The 23,978-nt window shown below is 43.1% G+C and overlaps 1 protein-coding gene across 1 annotated transcript in view; it reads right to left on the reverse strand.

Moving 5' to 3' along the window:
* LOC139280906 (aldo-keto reductase family 1 member B1-like) overlaps positions 1-23,978 on the reverse strand; it is a 44,002-nt gene that overhangs the window by 18,175 nt on the left and 1,849 nt on the right. The window contains exons 3-6 of the mRNA XM_070900712.1: positions 23,710-23,826; positions 19,143-19,220; positions 18,695-18,817; positions 18,390-18,496 (exon numbers count right to left, since the gene is read on the reverse strand). Of these exons, the coding sequence (XP_070756813.1) occupies positions 18,390-18,496; positions 18,695-18,817; positions 19,143-19,220; positions 23,710-23,826 (425 nt within the window). The remainder of the gene's footprint in view (positions 1-18,389; positions 18,497-18,694; positions 18,818-19,142; positions 19,221-23,709; positions 23,827-23,978) is intronic.

Consider the following 23,978-nt stretch of genomic DNA (forward strand, 5'->3'; position numbering starts at 1 on the left):
GCTCTATTGATAAAGGATGGAATCACTGCAATAATGAGAAACGATATTGGCTCAAATGATCAGGATGTTGAAACAGTTTGGGTGGAGATAAGAAATAATAAGGGGGAAAAGTCACTGGTGGGCCTAGTCTATAGGCCCCCTAACAGTAGCAACTCTGTTGGTCAGAGCATAAACCAGGAAACAGTGGGGCTTGTAAAAAGGGAACAGCAATAATGGGTCATTTTAACCTCCATATTGATTGGACAAATCAAATTGGTCAAGGTAGCCTTGAGGAGGAGTTCATAGAGTACATAAGGGAAGGGTTCCTTGAGCAGTATGTAACAGAACCAGCCAGTGAGCAGGCTATCTTGGATCTGGTCCTGTGTAATGACAGGATTAACAAAATCTCAGTAAAGAATCCCCTTGGAATGAGTGATCATAACATGATTGAATTTCAAATTCAGATTGAGGGGTGAGAAAGTTGGATCTCTAACCAGCATACTAAACTTAAATAAAGGAGACCATGAAGTTTTGAGGGCAGAGTTGGCTAAAGTGGACTGGGAAAATAGATTAAAGTGTAGGACAGTTGATGAACATGAGATATTTCACAACTCAAGAAAAATATATTCAAGTGAGGAGGAAAGGGTGAGAGAAAATATAGCCATCTGTGGCTATAAAGAAATAAAGGACGGTATTCAATTAAAAACAAGGGCATACAAAGTAGCCAAAACTAGTGGGAGGACAGAAGATTGGGAAGCTTTTAAAAGCCTGCAATGACTAAAAAAAAAATTAAGAAAGGGAAGATAGACTATGAAAATAAACTAGCACAAAGTATAAAAATAGATAGCAAGAGTTTCTATAGGTATATAAAAAAGAAAAGAATGGCTAAAGTAATGTTGGTCCCTTAGAGGACAAGACCAGTGAGTTAGTAATGGGGAACATGGAGATGGCAGAAACTCTGAACAAATATTTTGTATTAGTCTTTACGATAGAGGACACTAACAATATCTCAACAGTGGATAGTCAAGGGGCTATAGGAGGGGAGGAACTTAACACAATCACGAAGGAGGTGGTACTCAGTAAAATAATGGGACTAAAGGCAGATAAATCCCCTGGACCTAATGGCTTGCATCCTAGGGTTTTGAGAAGTAGCAATAGGGATTGTGGATGCATTGGTTGTAATTTACAAAAATTCCCTGGATTCTGGTGAGGTCACAGCAGATTGGAAAACTGCAAATGTAACACCCCTATTTAAAAAAAGGAGGCAGACAAAAAGCAGGAAACTATAGACCAGTTAGCCTAACATCTGTGGTTGGGAAAATGTCAGAGTCCATTATTAAAGAAGCAGTAGCAGGACATTTGGAAAAGCATAATTCAGTTAGGTAGAGTCAACATGGATTTATGAAGGGGAAGTCATGTTTGACAAATTTGCTGGAGTTCTTTGAGGATGTAACGAACAGGGTGGATAAGGGGGAACCAGTGGATGTGGTGTATTTGGACTTCAAGGCCTTTGACAAGGTGCCACATAAAAAAGGTTACTGCACAAGATAAAAGTTCACGGGATTGGGCGTAATATATTGGCATGAATAGAGGATTGGCTAACTAACAGAAAACAGTTGGGATAAATGGTTCATTTCTCAGGTTGGCAATCAGTAACTAGTGCGGTGCCACAGGAATCAGTGCTGGGACCCCAACTATTTACAATCTATATTAACAACTTGGAAAAAGGGATTAAGTGTAACGTAGCCAAGTTTACTGACATTACAAAGATGGGAGGAAAAGCAGAGAGGAGGACAAAAAATCTGCAAAAGGACATAGACTGGCTAAGTGAATGGGCATAAATTTGGCAGATTGAGTATAATGTTGGAAAGTGTGAGGTCATGCACTTTGGCAGAAAAAAAATCGAAGAGCAAGTAAATATTTAAATGGAGAAAGATTGCAAGTGCTACAGCACAGCAGGACCTGGAGGTACTTGTGCATGAGACACAAACGGTTAGTATGCAGGTACAGCAAGTGATCAGGAAAGCCAATGGAATCTTGGCCTTATTGCAAAGGGGATGGAGTATAAAAGCAGGGAAGTCTTGCTATAGTTATACAGGATATTGGTGAGGCCACATCTGGAATACAGCATGCAGTTTTGGTTTCCATATTTAGGAAAGGATATACTTGCTTTGGAGGCAGTTCAGAGAAGGTTCACTCGGTTGATTCTGGAGATGAGGGGGTTGACTTATGAGGAAAGATCGAGTAGGTTGGGCCTCTACTCATTGGAATTCAGAAGAATGAGAGGTGATCTTATCAAAACATATAAAATTATGAAGGGGCTTAACAAGGTGGATGCAGAGAAGATGTTTCCACTGATAGGGGAGACTAGAACTAGGGGGCACAATCTTTGAATAAGGGGCCGCCATTTAAAACTGAGATGAGGAGGAATTTATTTTCTCAGGTTTGTAAATCTGTGGAACTCGCTGCCTCAGAGCTGTGGAAGCTGGGACATTGAATAAATTTAAAAACAGAGATAGACAGTTTCTTAACCGATAAGGGAATAAGGGGTTATGGGGAGTGGACAGGGAAGTGGACCCAAGTCCATGATCGGATCAGCCACGATCGTATTAAATGGCAGAGCAGGCTCGAGGGGCCGCATTGCCTACTCCAGCTATTTCATACGTTCTTATTTGCATTTCTCCAGTCCTCTATCTAAAAAGGATCGGAAGATTATGGCCAGCACCTCTGTAATGTCATCTCCCTCGGTAGCCTAGGATGCATCCCATCTGCTCCTGGTGACCTATCGACTTTAACTACAGCCATCCTTTCTAGTACCTCCTCTATCAATTTTTAATCATATCCACCTCCTCTTTCATCATGACTTTACCAAGGAAGATGATGCTGCCAAAGACAGATGCAAAGTACTCATTTAGTACCTCAATCATGTCCCCCGTCTCCATGTATATATCTTTTTGGTCCCTAATCAGCCCCATGCCTCCTCTTACTACCAGTTTATTATTTTTATGCCTATAGAAGACTTTTGGATTCCCTTTTAGGTTACTGCCAGTCTATTCTCAAACTTTCACTTTACCCCTCTTATTTCCTTTTTCACTTCTCTGAACTTTCTATATTCAGCCTGATTCTCACTTGTATTCTCAACTTGACATGTGTCATACACCCACTTTTTCTACTTCATCTTACTCTATCTTTTTCACCATCCAGGGAGCTCTGGCTTTGGTTGCCCTATCTTTCCCGCCCACCCCCACACCACCACCAATGTACCTCAACTGGACCTGAATCATCTCTTTAAAAGGCAGCCCATTGTTCGATTACAATTTTTACCTGCGAATCTTTGATTCCAATTTGCCTGGGCCAGATCCATTCTCAACCCACTGCAATTGGCCCTCCTCCAATTAAGCATTTTTACTCAAGGTTGCTCCTTGTCCTTTTCCATAGCTAATCTAAATCTTATACTATGATCACTGTTCCCTAAATGTTTCCCCAGACAATTACTCCACTTGACCCATCTCATTCCCGAGAATCAAATCCAGTAATGCCGGAAACATACTGATCAAGTTCTCCTGAACACACTTCAGAATTTTCTCTGCCCTTTATACTATTACTATCCCAGTCTATATTAGGATAATTGAAGTCCCCCATTATCACTACTCTATAGTTCTTGCACCTCTTTTGCATGCAAATTGTCTCCTCTATATCCTTCCCACTAGGTTGGTGGCCTATAGAATACACTTAGTGTAATAGCACCTCTAGTGTATCTTAACTAATCAAATGGATTCTGTCCTTGACCTCTCCAGGACATCCTCTCTCCAGCACTAATATCCTCCTTAAATCAATACTGCCACCCGAACACCTTTCTTTCCTTCCCCATCCTTCCTGAACACTTTATATCCAGGAATACTTGGTATCCAATCCTGCTCTTTTGAGCCAGGTCTGTTATTGTCACAACTTCATATTCCCATGTGGCATCCCCTTGCCAAATTAGTTTAAACTCTCCCAACAGAACCAGCAACCCCCGCGAGGATATTGGTCCTGGCTCTGTTGCGGTGCAACCCATCCGGCCTGTAAAAGTCCCACCTCCACCAGAATTGGTCCCGATGTCCCAGGAATCAAAAGCCCTCCCTCCTGCACCATCTCTATCCTCCCATTTCTATACTCACTAGCTCGTGGCACTGGGAGTAATCCAGAGATTACTACCTTTGAGATCCTTTTTTTTTTTTAAATCTCTTTCCGAGCTCCCTAAAATCTCCTGCAGGACCTCCCTCTTTCTACCCAAGTCACTGATACCAATATGAATCACGACCTTTGGCTGTACATCCTCCCCCCTCAATGTCCTGCAGTTGCTCAGTGACATTCTTGACCCTGGCACCAGCGAGGCAACATACCATCCTGGAATCACGTCTGTGGCTACAGAAATGTGTCTGTTTCCCTAACTATTGAATCTCATCACTATTGCTTTCCTAATCTTCCTCCTCCTCCCCCTCCCTTGTACAGCTGAGCCACCAATGGTGCCATGGACTTGGCTCTGGCTGTGTGCCCCAGAGGAAATCATCAGCATGATGGAAGGAGCTGCAAAGGAAAATTAGTGAACAGTTGGTGATAGAAATAAACTCAAACTTTAAAAAAAAAACTGTTATGTTGATTGAATAGAGGCATGGCAGGGCACCTCAGTCGCATGGAATGCACATCTTATGCCATGTGGGAATTCCAGGAGGCTGCTCATGTCCTGGACAACCACATGTACAGGAATGGTCATCAGCTGGTGGTCACCCCACAGCGTAAGAGTGTGCAAGCAGAGAGGGAATGGGTGACTGCCAGACAGAGGACCAGGCAGATAGTACAGAAGTCCTTTGAGTGCATCTCCCTCCCATTAACACTATCCTGTAACCATCTGAGCTAACCGGTCGTAAAGACTATGGTTGGGCCATGGTTAGGCCTCTTAATGCCTAAAGAAATGGGTCAAGTATTTACAAGGTCCGGACTTTCAACTATCGGTTGCCTGTTTTATTTTGTCTTATAATACGCCTGTGAAGCACCTTTGGACATTTTAGAATGTTAAAAGTGCTATATAAATACAAGTTGTTGTTGTACAATGAGAAACAGGTATCTAGTAATTGAAAATCTCCCCCAATATGTTCAATCTCGCATCTGTATATGATAGAGAATTTAAGCTCTGCAGCCTGACTGCAGTTTTGAGAAAACACAAACCACATTGCATTGTCATCAATCAACTTGACATTTTAGGACTTTGGATAGCGAGCCAATTAAAAGGTTAACAGACTATCAATTGAGCCAATAAGGTCAAAGAAGGAGAGTTCTTTTCTGTAAATTGAACCAAAAAAAAAGTTGTGGGAAAGAAAGTCACTGGGCCAAGACGTGCAGGGCAAAATAGCAAGGTCGCGGCCAGGGAAGAGGACACAGCCAGGGATACAATTCAGCCAACAAACCAGGCTTGTCACAAGATACCAACCTCAGAAGCATTTAAGCGACTGACAATACAACACAGGAGTTACTTGGGATAGCAAAAAACGATTAGAGCCCACCCTGGCCCCCCTCCTCGCACTAATACAAGAGGGGAGATGGGATATATATATATATATATAACTGAGGGTGGGCGATAAGGATGTGGACTGTCTTTTAGTCACAGGGGTGGAATTAATATGCTTACCCCTACAATATGGAGACTTTTTGCCGTTGGATGGAGTTGGGGGTCATAAAATGGAAATTAAAAGGACAACACCGGTACTTATAGGGCTGGGTCCACATGAACTAACCACGCCGGTCTGGATAGGCCCAGCAGATCAACCCCTTTTGGGAATGGACGTTTTAATCCAAGTAGAGTCAGCGTTGCATTTCGAGGATGGTCAGTGACATGGTCAATTAGAACTTTGAAGAAGAATTGAAGGAACACCCGATATGGGCTAAAGATAAGAATAATTGTGACCTACTCCAGATGGAGCCTACGTCATTTACCGGGACCAAGCCTCCATGCACTAAACAATATCCCATCAGTCCACTTGCCATCGCGGGAATCTTACAGGTTATTCAGCAATTGGAGAAACATGGGGTGCTTATTAAAACACATAGCTCCTCCAATAGCCCCGTGTGGCCGGTACAGAAATCTAATGAGACTTGGCGTTTGACTGTCCATTATAGGAAAGCTAACCAGTGTATTGATCAAAAAGCTCCTTTGGTCACAGATCCCTCCACCATTTTTAATGCCCTCAAACCGGAACATAAATATTTCTTGGTTATAGATATGGCCAACGGATTTTGGTCGGTACCTCTGGCACCGGAGGTTCGACAGTGGTTTGCTTTCATGGTCCAAGGACAACAGTATACTTGAACCTGTTTACCACAGTATTTCCACAACAGCTCTATGGTATTCCACATGGCTTTACAAAGCCATTTGCGAGAATTACCTCCCCTGTCATCCAATATCCTGCTAGCTTCAAACACGGAAGAACAGCATGAACAAGATTTACGAGCTTTGCTGGACCACCTTTGGCTGAAAAGACACAAAGCCAGCATCGACAAAGCACAAATATCCCAAGAAGAGGTTGTATACCTGGGACAAAAGATTTCACAAGGAAAGAGAACTTACCCAGGATAGAACTGCAGCCATTCAGGCTGCTAAAAAACCCACCACTATTCAGGAACTAAGGTCCTTTTTGGGATTGTGTAACTTTAACAGAAATTGGATTGACTCCTTCACACAGCTTGCTCAGCCATTGAATGATATCTTAAAGGGGAAACATGCCTCAAAAGAATCCATCACCCTCACTAAGGAACAGCAAGAGGCCTTCCTGCATTTGAAAAAGGCTTGATGTTCAGCACCGGCTCTGGGAATCCCTGACAGTGGTAAGCCATTTACCCTGTTTGTCCTAAAGAATACATGACAGCTATACTGACACAAGAACATGGGGATCGGCAAAAACCTATTGGCTATTATTCAGCAAAACTGGGTGCAGTAGCCCTCAGATGGGGAAGTTGGCCAAGGGCCATGGAAGCGGTAATGATCACTGCAGGTCTAGTCCTTGACCAAAACCTGATTGTCAAGTGTCCCCACACCGTACATGCTTTGCTGTCTATGAATAGAATGTCTCAGGTGACGGCAGCTAGATGGGCCCACTGGACAGCAGTTTTGGAAGCTCCTAATCTCCATATTGTCCATGCCAGCACGGTTAATCCCGCAACTATGCTCCCAATGTCAGAATCGAGGGAGCAAGAGGGGGGGAGAATGTGAAGAGCATGACTGCGTGGAGATTTTAAAAGAAACAGAAGAAGCAGCCTTAGCAGAAGAGCCTCTGCACAACCCAGACCTCATCCTGTTTACAGATGGTTCCTCCTTTGTTGACAATGGTACCAGAAAAGCAGGATGGGCAGTTACAACCTTAGATGAGATAGTGGCAAAAGAATGTTTACCCTCAGGAACTTCAGTACAACAAGCCGAGTTACGGGCCCTGTCAGAAGCATGTTGAATAGCAGAAGGACAGACAGCTAATGTCGACACAGATTCACGTTATGCTTTTGGAGTCGCTCACGACTTTGGTCTGTTATGACGGAAAAGGGGATTCCTCACTGCTGCTGGTACACCTATCCGAAATGGAAAAGAAGTCCGAGACTTACTAGAGGCCATACAATTACCTCAGGAAGTGTCCATCCTGAAGTGTAAGGCCCATACCAAGGAAAATACCACAGAAGCACAGGGAAATGCCTTAGCCGACCAGGCAGCTAAAGATGTCTCACAGGGCACTCCCCCAGAAGAACCAACACAGATGTGCAGATTGAAAGCACTCAGGACTCTGACATGAGACCTTCAAACAATGCAAGGCGAGTGCTCCAGAGAGGAAAAATGGACATGGATTGAGGCAGGAATTAAGCTATGTGAAGATGGTGTCTGGAGACAAAGAGTTACCAACAAGCCAGTCGCGCCACAAGCGCTTATGCTTTTTTTTTTTTTTTTAAGCCCAACAGATCCACTTGTGGGGACACTTGGCCTCAACAGATGACGGCACGATTCCAGAAAAGCTGGTGGGGTCGGGGATTTAAAAAACATGCCCAGCTGGTAGCAGACCGCTGTGTGGTCTGCCAGAAAAATAATTCTGGACCCATCACGGTAATGCCCCAACTGAGGCCCTCTGCCCCTGTCGGACCAATCCAGCATCTGCAGATTGATTATATATCTCTTCCTTCATGCCAAGGATACACTAACATTCTTGTCATGGTCGACAGATTCTCTAGATGGGTAGAAGCTGTCCCAAGTAAAAGAGCCACAGCCAATCACTGTCTTGTGTAAGGATTACATTCCCCAATGGGGAGTCCCGAGTAGCATTGACTCGGATCAGGGAACACACTTCACAGGTGCTGTCTGCAGGTTACTGAACATTACGTGGGATTTACACTGTCCTCATCATCCACAATCAGGACAAGTAGAGCGAATGAATCGAACTCTGAAACAACAGCTTGCCAAATATCACCAAGAAGGAACACCATGGCCCCAGGCACTACCAATAGTGCTATGTAGCATTAGGGCAACCCCGAACAGAACTACAGGTCTAAGCCCATTTGAAATTATAACAGGAAGACCCATGTCGTTGCCAGGAACTATCGATTTAAGGAAAGCTGATGTTCACTTAATGAGTGACACTTTATCATACTGTCAGAACCTAACCAATGCTATTAGTTGTGTTTCCCAACAGGTATTGGCAGCTTAGGGTAATCCACCCGAAGGAGGACATGACATCATCCCGGGAGTCTGGGTGTATGTGAACAAGTTGCATAAAGAACCTTTGGGTGCCAAGTGGGAGGGACCTAATCAAGTGTTATTAACCACCCAGGCAGCTGTTAAAGTCCAAGGAAAGAAAGCCTGGATCCACGCTTCACACGTTAAACGAGCACCCGTAACTGAAGCTGAAATCTAATAAGGACAATTACTTTTTACCAAAATGTATAAATTTACTGTATTACTGATTGTAGGTATTCTAGGCATTTGCCTACTTCTTACTAGCCGACCTTCTGCACCAAAGGGAAATAGTAGGGTAGCAAGGGAATTACAAGTAAATACCTTTTTATATATGTCAGACATTTATGCCAAACAAGGTAACATTTCTAGTTGTTGGGTGTGTGCGCATATTCCTATTCACTCAAAGGGAGGGATTCCCTTGAGGCCAGTTCCCTTGAATATCTTGGAAATGGCTGAGTGGATAATTAATCAAAACAAAACAGGCAATGCGTTTCAGGATACGGAAAACTGGGCTCGTAAATGGAAGTCAGCAGATTACAATCTGACTACCTTTGAAGGGGGATACCAACCATGCTACAATAATTCCAAACGGCCCCCATTTTTTGTTATCACTAATACAACAGGAATAGGAAGACCGGGGGAAATCGGTCTGTCTGATCAGAAACATCAAAGGAGGCCAAAATATGGGGTAGAGTAACTGCTCCCGGAATTATAATATAATCAAGCCACGGAACCGTCCAAACTGGGCCGATGTGGGAGTTCTTAACGCAACAGGGATTTGAATAAAACAGATGGAAAAGCCTGGACAGGCCCCGGTGTGTTGCTGACAAAGAAACAGCTAACATTCATTGCCTATAATGGCACCTATTGGGTGTGTGGCCACAAGGCCTACCCTTGGCTTCCCCAGAATTGGATGGGATCCTGCTATTTAGCCGATATTGTGCCTTATATGTATTATAGTCACTGTCGGAACATTTACACCGTCTGAAGAGAGCTATCACAGAAACAGAGGGGTTCTTTGCCATTCTGATCCCCAGGTATGGGACCGCCAGACTGGCAAGGGAATCCATTAACATGGCATCCGTTGTGGAACAGGTAGCCAATGATACCTCAGAGGCCCTAGTTAAAATCAATGCAGAAATGGTCACAATCTGCACAGTAGCCCTACAGAATAGATTGGCCCTTGATTACATCCTGGCTGAAAAGGGAGGTACTTGCGCCCTACTCGGAACTAAGTGTTGTATGGATATCCCAGATAGCTCCAAAGAAATTACCCACTTCGCGGAGCATATCCAAAAGGAGGTAGAAAAACTTAAGCAGCCCCCATCAGTCACTTTGTGGAGCGGAGCCGCTGAATGGCTAGGTTCAATAGGAACTTCATTGGTGGAAGGTTTAATTCTATTCATTATAATTATTTTACTTTTATATTGTTTGTTTATGTTGATTAAATGTTGTTGCGACCAGGCGGCTGCAGCTGCTGTCCCGCAGGAGACACACCTTGCAGGTCCTAGCAGACCGTCTGTACGTGGCACAGGGGTATGTTATGCTTAAGGGAAGGTTGTTTACTGGTTGAATTAAGATACTGATTTGGATTAAATTGGAATAAGGTTAATTAACCTACTAAAACCAGACTTCCATTGTGGCTACAATGGAACTCTGGTTAGTGCAAATGTGTGTGGAAGCTACTAGTCCGGACATGTGGCGAAACACATCAACAAATTTTAGAAGGAAACTATTAACATGTATGTAATTATTTTGTAGAATGTTTAACCAGTGATAGCTGATGTTTTATGATTCAGTTTGTGAAAGAATCAAAGGGGGGGATTGATAGAGAATACAAGCTCTGCAGCCTGGCTACAGTTTTGAGAAAACATTGCATTAAGTATTCAATCAACTTGACATTTTAGGATCGTGGGTAGCGAGTCAATTAAAGGTTAACAGACTATCAAATGAGCCAATAAGGTCAAAGGAGAGTTCTTTTCTGTAAATTGAACCAGGTATAAGTACAGCCATTTTGGCCACGTGGTCTCAGAAAGGACAAAGGCTAGGCTTAAAGCCAAGAGCTTGTTGCTGCTGCCAGAATAAAATTACATTAAAACGACAACCGGAGTTCGTATTTAATTGGGAATAGAGATCTAACAGTAGATCAGAAAGGACCTGGTGCCGTAACACAAGCTGACTTGCAAACCAGAAATACAAAAGAAATCTGCAACATGGCTACCATCTACCTCAAAACAGACCAAAATAAATCAAACTGGTTACACTCACATCGTAAACATGGTATTATGCATTAAGTTCAAGTTTTGCTATTTATAACTGGGTTAACCTCAAAAGTATAGCACTTACTACACAAAATCCAACAGCACCATCATCCAAAAATAAAACTGAACTGCTTCCTGTGTGTAATTTTCTGCTTTTCATTGTTCTCTATTTCCATCTTTATGCCTCCGTCACACTTTTTCCTCTATTTCTGACTTCCAACTTTTTGCTTCCTTCCCTCTCTTCAAATATTTTTTCCTCAAGAACCCATTTTCTCCGCAGGCCTCCTTCACACAGGCCGATTTACTTCATTTGCAACTTTTACCTTTTGCAAAAATCCAGGGAGGCAAGATTGGGCATGGGTTGAATGCATCCCTAGTTAGATGGTCTTCCTGTGGCTGTCACTGGTATAAGAACATAATAGGAGCAGGAGTAGACCATTTGGCCCCTCAAGCCTGCTCCACCATTCAATAAGATCATGGCTGATCTTTTTTGATATATGTAATACGTATGGATGGGCGAGTGGAGCAAGCTGGATATTCAAGCAAAGAGATAGCAAGGGGTCAGGACCTGGAAAGGAGTAGATATGTAGAGTGAAAGTGTTGCGTTGGGAGAGAAATAAAGTATTAATAATTTGAAGTAAAGGAATAATTAATCATGCCATGCAGTAAGGTGCCAACTGGGCTAAGACTGCTGCTCATTTCCCTCCTTAACCCTGCACGAGTCACTATTTCACCAGAGTGGAGAAAAAGTGAAAGGGGGGGGTGGAGGGTGAGTCCTCATCACTGTTTTGTTTTCTTTTTAAATCAAATTAACCATCTTAAATTTATTTGTTTCTTCTTGAGATATATATATATATAAATTGAATGTGCTAGAACAAGATGACCTAGCATTGGACACAGGAGAAAGCAATGGCCATGACTGGAAGCTGAGATGAGGTTAAGGTTAGACAGAGGTTGAAGCAAAGTAAAGCCTGTAGGATCAATGGAGTGCAGGGAGGCTAGAACACAAGAACATAAGAATTAGGAACATGAGTAGGCGATCTTGCCCCTCGAGCCTGCTCCACCACTCAACAAGATCATGGCTGACCTGGCCGTGGACTCAGCTCCACATACCCGCCCGCTCCCCATAACCCTTAATTCCCTATTAAAAATCTGTGATTTGAATATATTCAATGAGCTAGCCTCAACTGCTTCCCTGGGCAGAGAATTCCACAGATTCACAACCCTGTGGGAGAAGAAATTCCTTCTTAACTCTGTTTTAAATTAGCTCCCCCGTATTTTGAGGCTGTGCCCCCTAGTTCTAGTCTCCCCGACCAGTGGAAACAACCTCTCTGCCTCGATCTTGTCTATCCCTTTCATTATTTTAAATGTTTCTATAAGATCACCCCTCATCCTTCTGAACTCCAACGAGTAAAGACCCAGTCTACTCAACCTATCATCATAAGGTAACCCCCTCATCTTCAGAATCAGCCTAGTGAATCGTCTTGTATCCCCTCCAAAGCTAGTATATCCTTCCTTAAGTAAGGTGACCAAAACTGCATGCAGTACTCCAGATGCGACCTCACCAATACCATGTACAGTTCCCTGCTTTTGTACTCCATCCCTCTCGCAATGAAGGCTAACATTCCATCTGCCTTCCTGATTACCTGCTGCACCTGCAAACTAACATTCATGCACAAGGAGCCCCAGGTCCCTCTGCACTGCAGTATGTTGTAATTTCTCCCCATTTAAATTATATTCCCTTTTACTGTTTACCCCTCCCCCCAAGGTGGATGACCTCACATTTTCCAACATTGTATTCCATCTGCCAAACCTTAGCCCATTCGCTTAACCTATCTAAATCTCTGCAGCCCGTGTCCTGTACACAACCCGTTTTCCCACTAATCTTTGTGTCATCTGCAAATTTTGTTACACTACACTCTGCCTCCTCTTCCAGGTCATCTATGTATATTGTAAACAGTTGTGGTCCCAGCACCGATCTCTGTGGCACATCACTAACCACCGATTTCCAACCCAAAAAGGACCCTTTTATCCCGACTCTCTGCTTTCTGTTAGCCAGCCAATTCTCTATCCATGCCAATACATTTCATCTGACTCCGCATACCTTTATCTTCTGCAGCAACCTTGTGTGGCACCTTATCGAATGCCTTTTGGAAATCTAAATACACCACATCCATCAGTACACCTCTATCCACCATGCTAGTTATATCCTCAAAGAATTCCAGTAAATTAGTTAAACATGATTTCCCCTTCATGAATCCATGTTGCATCTGCTTGATTGTACTATTCCTACCTAGATGCCCCGCTATTTCTTCCTTAATGATAGCTTCAAGCATTTTCCCCACTACAGATGTTAAACTAACTGGCCTATAGTTACCTGCCTTTTGTCTGGCCCCTATTTCTTTTTTTTTTAAAAAAAACAGCCATTACATTAGCTGCTTTCCAATCCGATGGTACCTCCCTAGAGTCCAGAGAATTTTGGTAGATTATAACAATGCATCTGCTATAACTTCCACCATCTCAATACCCTGGGATGCATTTCATCAGGACGAGGGGACTTGTTTACCTTGAGTCCCATTAGCCTGTCCAGCACTATCCCCCTAATGATAGTGATTGTCTCAAGGTCCTCACTTCCCACATTCCCATGACCAGCAATTTTTGGCATGGTTTGTGTGTCTTCCACGGTGAAGACCAAAGCAAAATAATTGTTTAAGGTCTCAGCCACTTCCACATTTCCCATTATTAAATCCCCCTTCTCATCTTTTAAGGGACCAACATTTACTTTAGTCACTCTTTTCTGTTTTATATATCAGTAAAAGCTTTTACTATCTGTTTTTATGTTTTGTGCAAGTTTACTTTCGTAATTTATCTTTCCTTTCTTTATTGCTTTCTTAGTCATACTTTGCTGTCGTTTAAAATTTTCCCAATCTTCTAGTTTCCCACTAACCTTGGCCACCTTATACGCATTGGTTTTTAATTTGATACTCTCCTTTATTTCCTTGGTTATCCACGGCTGGTTATCCCTTCTCTTTCCGCCCTTCTTTTTCACTGGAATATATATTTTTTGAGCACTATGAAAGAGCTCCTTAAAAGTCCTCCACTGTTCCTCAATTGTGCCACTGTTTAGTCTGTGTTCCCAGTCTACTTTAGCCAACTCTGCCCTCATCCCACTGTAGTCCCTTTTGTTTAAGCATAGTACGCTCATTTGAGACACTACTTCCTCACCCGCAATCTGTATTACAAATTCAACCATACTGTGATCTTTTACTAGAAGATCGTTTATTATTCCTGTCTCATTACACAGGACCAGATCTAAGATAGCTTGCTCCCTTATAGGTTCTGTAACATACTGTTCTAAGAAACAATCCCGCATGCATTCTATGAATGCCTCCTCAAGGCTACCCCGTGCAGTTTGATTTGACCAATCGATATGTAGGTTAAAATCCCCCATGATTACTGCAGTTCCTTTTTCACATACCTCCATTATTCCCTTGATTATTGTCCGCCCCACTGTGAAGTTATTCTTTGGGGGCCTATAAACTATGCCCACCAGTGACACTTTCCCCTTACTATCTCTAATCTCCACCCACAACGATTCAACATTTTGTTCATTAGAGCAAATATCATCTCTCACAACTGCCCTGATATCATCCTTTATTAACAGAGCTACCCCACCTCCTTTCCCTTCTTGTCTATCTTTCCAAATTGTCAGATACCCCTGTATGTTTAATTCCCAATCTTGGCCACCCTGCAACCACGTTGAGGTGTTAACTCAATAGGTGTTGAACTTAAACTATAGGGAAAGAGCTACAAAGTCATCATCATCATCATAGGCAGTCCCTTGAACGAGGGTGACTTGCTTCCACGAGTTCAGAGATGTTTCGATGAAGGACCCAATGTTCCAGTCCTGAACTCCAATTCAGGGGGTGGAAGATGCCAGTGCGTGAATTTTTTTTTTTTATAAAGTGTGGTGACTGTTGCACACCAGCCACCACACGGCTTGACAGAGCTAGGTCTTGGTCCAGTGGCAAGGATTACCCAAGACAACTGGAAACCTGCTCTGCTGCATGGACCTAGCACGCGCACACATCGCAGTATGGGCTGCCCCTGGGCCCTCGGCTCTTCTGGGCCCTGTACCCTCATCTGTTGCATCTCCGTCACGATCTCTCGCCGCTCCTCCACCATAAACATTCATCGCATCCTGCCACAAACACGCGTCGCTCATCCGCCCCGACCTTCCCACTCCTTTGTACCTGGGTCCTGCCGATGTTCCTGCCCATGCTTCAAAACGGCAACCAGGGTCTAGGCCACCATCGACAATGTCCCTCTAATAGACTATTCTAGTTAGAAGTGGAATTATTTTTTGTATATATCAACTAGTGTCCACATGGCTGCGCAGCAGCTTTCTGCCTTAAAGCTTCAGGTCTGTGAAAAAGATGCTGCTTTGGAAAATGAACTGGAACTTAGACTAGTTGTTCAGAAACAGAACGAGCAGCTCAAAAGCATACGAGTACAAAGTTATCATAGGCTAATGACCACAAAATAAATTTATGTTTTCTACTACTGACCTGGTCTGATCGTTGCCTGCACTGGCCAGTTAATGTTGCTACTAGAATATCCACCCCAACATATACCTTGCATGGACCACTCATGTGGGACTAGAGGCTGCTGTAATACCAAATATAGCAAGCAACTCCCAACAACTTGCATTTATACAGCGCCTTTAACATAGTAAAGCTAAGCTGAAAGCATGCTCGCCAGTGGTGGAGCATTGAAATCAGGGATGAGCAAGAGGCCAGAATTGGAGGAGCATAGAGACCGCAGAGATTTGTAGGGCTGGAGATTACAGATAGAAAGGGCAAGGTCTTGGAGGAATTTGAAAACAAGGATGAGAATTTTAAAATCGAGGCACTGCCTGACTGGGAGCGAATGTAGAACACGGGTGATGGTGAAAGGAACTTGATGCGAGTTAGTATATGGGCAGCAGAGTTTTGGATGGGTTCAAGTTTACTGGGGTGCAAGGTGGGTGGCCAGCCAGAAGAGCACTGGAATAATTGAGTCTGGAGGTAACAGAGGCAGTGGATGAGGGTTGTAGCAGCAGATGAGCTGAGGCAGGGGCAGAAATGGTGATATTATTGAGGTCCAAGTAGGCAGTCTTGGTGATGGGAATGGATATGTGGTTGGAAGCTCAGCTCAGGGATGAATAGGATGCCACAGTTGTGAACTGTCTGGTTGAGCCTCAGATAGTAACCAGGGAGTGAGATGGTCTTGATGGTTAAAGAACGGAGTTCATGGCAGGCACTGAAGACAATGGCTTCGGTTTACCCAATTTTTAGTTAGTACAGTACATTGAAGTGAATTCATACTCACTGATGTGATCAAGTGACACATATCAAGCCAAGAAAGCTGCAATTATCAAGAACAGTGTTTTTTCCCCTCCACTCTGAAGGAAGCCGTAAACATTAAATAAAGCACAGGTCCCCTTTCACCATCCACCAGACCAGCCTCCTCAACACAAACTCTACCACCAGATCCCAGTCCAGACCAGTCAGCCCCAGGAAAGGGCAGTACACCACAAATTGAAGTTAGGCTAAACAACTGCGATTGTAAAATTGTTAGACTATACCCCAATCACCAGCACTTTGAGAGCACCAGCACAGAAGCTTAAAGTCACTACCATTCATCTGGATACCATAGCATTCACCAAGAAAAACTTTACCCTGACCACCCATCCAATGTTTGCAGAGATCAGAGGGTCCACACTACCAATGTTCAGAATATGTACAGAAATGACAGGTCCTCGACAAAGGTTGCTATAAAATGAACTACAGAGAAACTGCAACAACAACAGCAACAACTTGTATTTATATAGCACCTTTAACGTAGTGAAACATCCCAAGGCGCTTCACAGGAGTATTGCAATCAAGCCTCAGTGGACTAAAGACGCAAACAGATGGGAGTACAATCACAACACAAACTGAAGTGACGTTGTGGCCAACTTCCTCAACTATCAAGTTCATTGAGGGTGGAAGATGGAAAGCTGGCCAGGAGAACATTAGAATAGTAGAGTCCAGCAAATAACAAATGTAATGTTGGTAGGACAAACACAGAATATGCTTTAATTTTTTTTTAAAAAAATCATCTATTCAGTGCCCATCACTAGTTACCCTTGAGGGTGGTTGTGAGCTGCCTTCTTGAACCACTGCGGCATTTGGGGGGGGGGGGGGGGGGGGGGGGGGAAGAGAAAGAGGGAGAGCATGGTGCAGGTGTAAAGTGGGTGGGGGTGGAAGAATGTAACAGAGGGCAGGGGAATGTGATCCATCTTCCCATCTGGATCACGGTCTTGCAGTCGTTCCCCACACTCCTCTTTTAGTCCTGGATCACATTATTCTCCCCTTTCCCACTGTTCTCACCGTGCTCCACCCCCCCCCCCCCCAAACATATCTCCTCCCCCCCACCCCAACTGATCCCGCTTCCCCCGATCCCTTCTCCTCTTGCCTCATTACCCCGATCCCCTCTCCTATTTCCCCTGCTACCCCCCACTACCAATTCTCTCTCCTCTTTTCCACCCCCCACCGGATACCCTCTCTCTCTCTCTCTCTCTCTCTCTCTTTCCCACCCCGATTCCCTGTACTGTACACTGAGCTCAAAGTAAAGTGTGACCGTAGTCTTTTATTGCAGGTCTCCAGAGTGCCTCTCCAACCTGTGAAGCCTCCTTAAATACCTGTGCTCCCAAGAGATTATAGAATCCCTTGGGATCCTAGGGAATGAGCCCTCTGGCAGTTATACAGAGTAAATAAAGTCCACATATATAACACCCTTTTCCCCCCCATATCCCCTCTTGCCATTCCCCCCTTCTTTCTTAGGAAACATGACAGCCAAATTGATAACGATCAGATAATCTATTTTTTGTGGTGCTTGTTAAGTGATAAATATTGGTCAGGACATTGGGGAGAACTCCCCCTCCCCCCCTTCAAAATAGTGCCCGAATCTTTTACGTCCATTTTAGAGGGGAGGTGTGCCCTTTGTTTACTGTCTCATCCAAAAGATCCAGACAGTGCAACAGCTTAGAATTTATGCTCAAGTGGAACTTGAACCCATAATCTAGACTCAAGTGTGCAACCTACTGCACCTCAGTGGACAATAGTGCAACACATGCTCAACTTTCTGATGTGTTCCCAGTGTACTAAGCTCTGTGCTGCAGTTCCTCCACAGGGGAGGGACAGAGTGGGGGGGGACATAGGAAATTTCTACTACAACTGTAGACAAAGTAGCTTATAATGGAAAAGGGCACACAAATGCAAATATTTTATATACATTACCCAGGGTCTTCAAACTAAGCTTGTAGTTTTTCTTGCACTAGAATAGAAGAAAGTTAGTGAGTTAGTTAGTATGTCAGATACCATGGTCTGTCTGGAGATCCCAGTGGGCTATAGGCAGTCACAGCGATGTCTTTTGAACAGCAATAGGAGATCAGATCTTCTTGAGTCAGATAAGGGTGGCATTCAATCTATTAAAGCAAGCAGAAGAAACAATTATCCTAAACTTCAATAAGGTTTTAATTTAGTTACAAAGAAACATCATAGGCAGTCCCTTAAACAAGGATAACTTGCTTCCACGAGTTCACACATGGTTCATCACTGAAAGCCATCCCATAAACTGTAGTAAAATCTAGAATCCCATGAATAAAAATTAATCTAAACATTACCTGGTTAACTGCTGGTTTGTACTTCAGGTTTGGTTTATTTAGAATCCGCTCAATCTGTTCATAATTGAAGTTGGACACTCCAATAGCTTTAACCATTCCATTATCAACCAATTCTTCCATAGCCTGTGAAGGAAAAATGATGCAGCTACTAATGTATAATTCAATTAGACAAAATTAGATAATTAATGTTAGAGTAAGACAAAGGCTGTCCAGGATGCACAGTGACATTCCTTTCATGTAATCAAAGTCAATGGAGCAGCAGGAAAGGAGATACTTTAACAGAGTTAAAGAAATTTCAAAATGAGCTTAGAACAAAAAAAATGTATCTCTGTAGACTTTCATCCCAATTTAAAATACATTTAGAAATGCTAAGCATGTGATTAATTTTGGAAGTCTGAATTCTCTGGTTTCATTTTAGATTAAAACTAAATCCAACTCAAACACTTACCGCCCAGGTGTCGACAAAATCTGTGTCACTTGGTATTGCCAATCCATTCTCATCAAGAGGAAAATTCTCACCACCAGCCTTGAAAGATTTTTTAAAAAGTGAAAAGCAAATACTGGTGAATGGATGACAAGGTTTAAAAGGTAATTATTAGTAAACTGGGTTTGTTTTTGTATTTATCTATATTGCATATGACACACTTCCTGTCCACAAATCTTACTTCATGCAAGATTTCTCAAATCAGCTCTATTCGACTTGTGGGTCTCATTACATTTACCTGGATATTACACAGGTAAAGGAACACTCTGGCTTATCGGGGTAAAAATCTTCCATGCCTCGTCTGATCTTCTCACCATAATATGCCACCCACTACTGTTCCTGTGGTGCTCCACTGCTCTCCATAGCATCCAACTCTTCTGCATCAATGCATATCCCAACATCTCTATCTCTTCCCACACCATTCTTCAGTAACTTCCCACCACCCCCCACCAAAATAACCACTTGCTACCTAATAAATCAATCGCCCAATGTCAATTATAATCCTGCCTGCTAAAATTGCATTACCCTTTGAGACAAGTAGGACTTAAGCCACAAGATAAATAAATATTAAACCAGGCTTCCAGGAGCTCAGGGCCTGTGGCACTTAGAACATAACATAAGAAATAAGAGTAGGCCATTCGGCCCTTCGAGCCTGCACCACCATTCAATATCATGGCTGATCATTCACCTCTACCACTTTCCTGCTTTCTCTCCATACCCCTTGATCCCTTTAGCCACAAGGGCCATATCTAACTCCCCGTGAATATATCCAATGAACTGGCATCAACAACTCTGTGTGGTAGAGAATTCCACAGGTTAACAACTCTGAAGAAGTTTCTCCTCATCAGTCCTAAATGGCTTACCCCTTATCCTTAGACTGTGTCCCCTGGTTCTGGACTTCCCCCAACATCATGAACATGTTAGAAGCTGTCTATCGCTGTCGTAAATGTATTCAATGACCCAGCTTCCACAGCTCTGAGGCAACGAATTCTACTGATTTGCAACCCTCGAAGAAATTCATCCTCATCTCAGTTTTAAATGGGCAGCCCCTTATTCGAAGATTATGCCCCCTTGTTCTAGTCTTCCCTATCAGTGGAAACATCCTCTCTGCATCCACCTTGTCAAGCCCCCTCATAATCTTATACATTTCAATAAGATCACACCTCATTCTTCTGAATTCCAATGAATAGAGGCCCAACCTACTCAACCTTTCCTCATAAGTCAACCCCCTCATCTCCAGAATCAAACTAATGAACCTTCTCTGAACTGCCTCCAAAGAAACACAGAAAATAGGTGCAGGAGCAGAACATTTGGCCCTTCGAGCCTGCACCCCCATTCAATATGATCACGGCTAATCATGCAACTTCAGTACCCCACTCCCGCCTTCTCTCCATACCCCCTGATCCCCTTAGCCGTAAGGGCCACATCGAACTCCCTCTTGAATATATCCAACGAACTGGACTCAACAACTTTCAGTGAAAAAGTTTCTACTCATCTCGGTCCTATATGGCATACTCCTTATTCTTAGGCTGACCCCCCTGGGTCTGGACTTGCCAAACATCGGGAACATTCTTCTTGCATCTAACATGGTTCAGTCTCGTCAGAATTTTGTATGTTTCTATGAGATCCCCCATTCTTCTAAATTCTAGTGAGTATAAGCCTAGTCGATCCAGTCTCTCCTCATATGTCAGTCCTGCCATGCCAGGAATCAGTCTGGTGAACTTTTGCTGCACTCCCTCAATAGCAAGAACATTCTTCCTCAGATTAGGAGACCAAAACTGCACACAATACTCAAGGTGTGGTCTCACCAAGGCCCTGTACAACTGCATTAAGACCTCCCTGCTCCTATACTCAAATTCTCTTGCTATGAAGGCCAGCATGCCATTTGCTTTCTTTACTGCTTGCTGTATCTGCATGCCTAGCTTCAGTGACTGATGTACCATGACACCCATATCTCATTGCACCTCCCTTTTTACTAAAATCGGTCACCATTCAGATAATCTGCCTTCCTGTTTTTGCCACCAAAGTGGATAACCTCACATTTATCCACATTATACTGCATCTGCCATGCATTTGCCCACTCACCTAACCTGTCCAAGTTAACCTGCAGCCCCTTAGCATCCTCCTCACAGCTCTCACCACCACCTAGCTTAGTGTCATCTGCAAACTTGGAGATATTACATTCCATTCCTTCGTCTAAATCATTAATGTATATTGTAAATAGCTGGGGTCCTAGCACTGAACCCTGCGGTACCCCACTAGTCACTGCCTGCCATTCTGAAAAGGACTTGTTTATTCCCACTCTTTGCTTCCTGTCAGTTCTCTATCCACGTCAGTACATTACCCCCAATACCATGTGCTTTAATTTTGCACACTAATCTTGTGTGGGACCTTGTCAAAAGCCTCTTGAAAGTCCAAATACACCACATCCACTGATTCTCCCTTGTCCACTACTAGTTACATCCTCAAAAAATTCTAGAAGATTTGTCAAGCATGATTTCCCTTTCATAAATCCATGCTGACTTGGACCAATCCTGTCACTGCTTTCCAAATGCACTGCTAATCCATCTTTAATAATTGATTCCAGCATTTTCCCCACCACCGATGTCAGGCTAACCAGTCTATAATTCCCAGTTTTCTTTCTCTCTTTTTAAAAAAAAAAGTGGGGTTACATTCACTACCCTCCAATCCAGATACTGATCCAGAGTCCATGGAATTTTGGAAAATGACCACCAATGCATCTACTATTTCTAGGACCACTTCCTTAAGTACTCTGGGATGCAGACAATCAGGCCCTGGAGATTTATCGGCCTTCAGTCCCATCAGTTTCCCCAACACCATTTCCTGACTAATAAGCATTTCCCTCAGTTCTTCCTCCCCACAAGACCCTTCATGTGGAAAATAAATAATTCAAGCTCTCAAAAGTTGTATTGGATTTTGAACCAAATAACAAAATCGGTCAAGCAGTAATCAACGCAAATTAATCAAAGAAATATGTCCCGAATAAATACAGCCAGGCTTTTGTGGCATCTACAAAATAATTAAATAGGTCCTAAATATATTCAATGCAACTGGAGGCAGAACAAGCATGCCACAATTTATTGAAATAGCCACTAGATACATAAAAAATCTCCACAAGCGTACTGTAGTTTAATAGTTGTGGTACTAGACTAATAACCTAATGATGGAGTTCAAATTCCACACAAATTCTTCTCTATATATCTTTCCTCCCTCACCATAAATCAGAAAGATACATTACAGGACGCCATTCCTGCGTCAGCTTTCTGAGCGAGCTATACAATTAGTCAACTTCCCCACTCTTTCCTCATAGCCCTGCAAATCTTTCCTCTAAGTATTTATCCAATTCCCTTTTGAAAGTTATTATTGAATCTGCTTCCACCACGCTCTCAGGCAGTGCATTCCAGATCATCATAACTCACTGCATAAATTTTTGTTTTCCCTCATGTCATCTCCGATTCTTTTGCCAATGACCTTAAATCTGTGTCCTCTGGTTGCCAACCCTCTTTCAAAACCTTTCATGATTTTGAACACCTCTATCAAATCGCCTCTTAACCTTTTCTGCTCTAAGGAGAACAATCCCAGTTTCTCCAATCTCTCCACATAACTGAAGCCTTTCATCCCTGGTACCATTCCAGTATAAATCATCTTCACCTTCTCCAAGGCCTCAACATCCTTCCTAAAGTATGGCACCCAGAATACTCCAGCTGAGTCCTAATCTGTGTTATAAATTGTTTAGGAAAACCTCCTTGCTTTTGTCCTCTATGCTTCTAGTTAGAAAATGGCATATGGGATCCTTGGCTTTAACAGCTTTCTCAGCATGTCCTGCCACATTCAAAGACTTGTGTATGCACACTCCCAGGTCTGTTTCTGCACCCACTTTAATATTGTACCATTTAGTTCATCTTGCCTCTCCTCATTCTTCCTCCAAAAATGAATCACTTCACACTTCTCGGTGTTAAATTTAATCAGCTATGTGTCTGCCCATTTCACTTGTCTATGTCCTACTCACTGTCTCTGCCTCCAACTCTAAACTGCAGTAATATGCTGCCTGACCTCACCCTCTCCCCATGGTTGTATTACCTAATTTCCACTGTGTCTCCGCATCTCTAACAAAACAGATAATAACTGGAGACTCTCAAAATTTAAATTCATTTTGTTTGTTGAAAAAAAATCAAATGTTAATTTTTTTGTTGTTTCTTTCTCTTTCCCCCCTCCAACCCCAACAACCTCCCCCTTAAGTCGACTTCAAACAGCTCAGCTTTATGGATAGCTACCAAATATTGCCTAACTGCAAATTGCCTCATCCATGCAAATGCCCTGGCTCAGGCCTCATTAGCTACAGGGATTAAAATTGCTCCACCCACCACCTGCCCAATATGCCTTCACTCAGGGCTGATTTTGAAAACAACTCACTGAACAAATGGTTATTTGAGAGTGCAAGGAAATTAACTTAAGACCGCAAGTCACATTAGAGAAAAATGTACAAAAATGTCCGAGTTGGACACTACACCTTGAATCCCAAGGGCCAGTGAATAAGGTAGAGGTCCACATAATCCAGTTTGAGGTCTGACAGTGTGTTGCAACAGGCCTTCTTCACCAGGTCTTTTGCATGAAAGGTACACCACAGCTAATAGGAAAATGGAAACAAGTTATTAGCATGGCTTCAATATCAGTGGATTAAAACATATATTGCACTTTTAAACCTTCTCCCAACAAATGGTAGGCTCCCACCCCCCACCAGACACCCCATTTTTCTCCAGAGTCCAGAAAGTTCTGACC

Source organism: Pristiophorus japonicus, chromosome 15, assembly GCF_044704955.1.
Source record: "Pristiophorus japonicus isolate sPriJap1 chromosome 15, sPriJap1.hap1, whole genome shotgun sequence".
In the NCBI taxonomy this organism is placed as follows: domain Eukaryota; kingdom Metazoa; phylum Chordata; class Chondrichthyes; family Pristiophoridae; genus Pristiophorus; species Pristiophorus japonicus.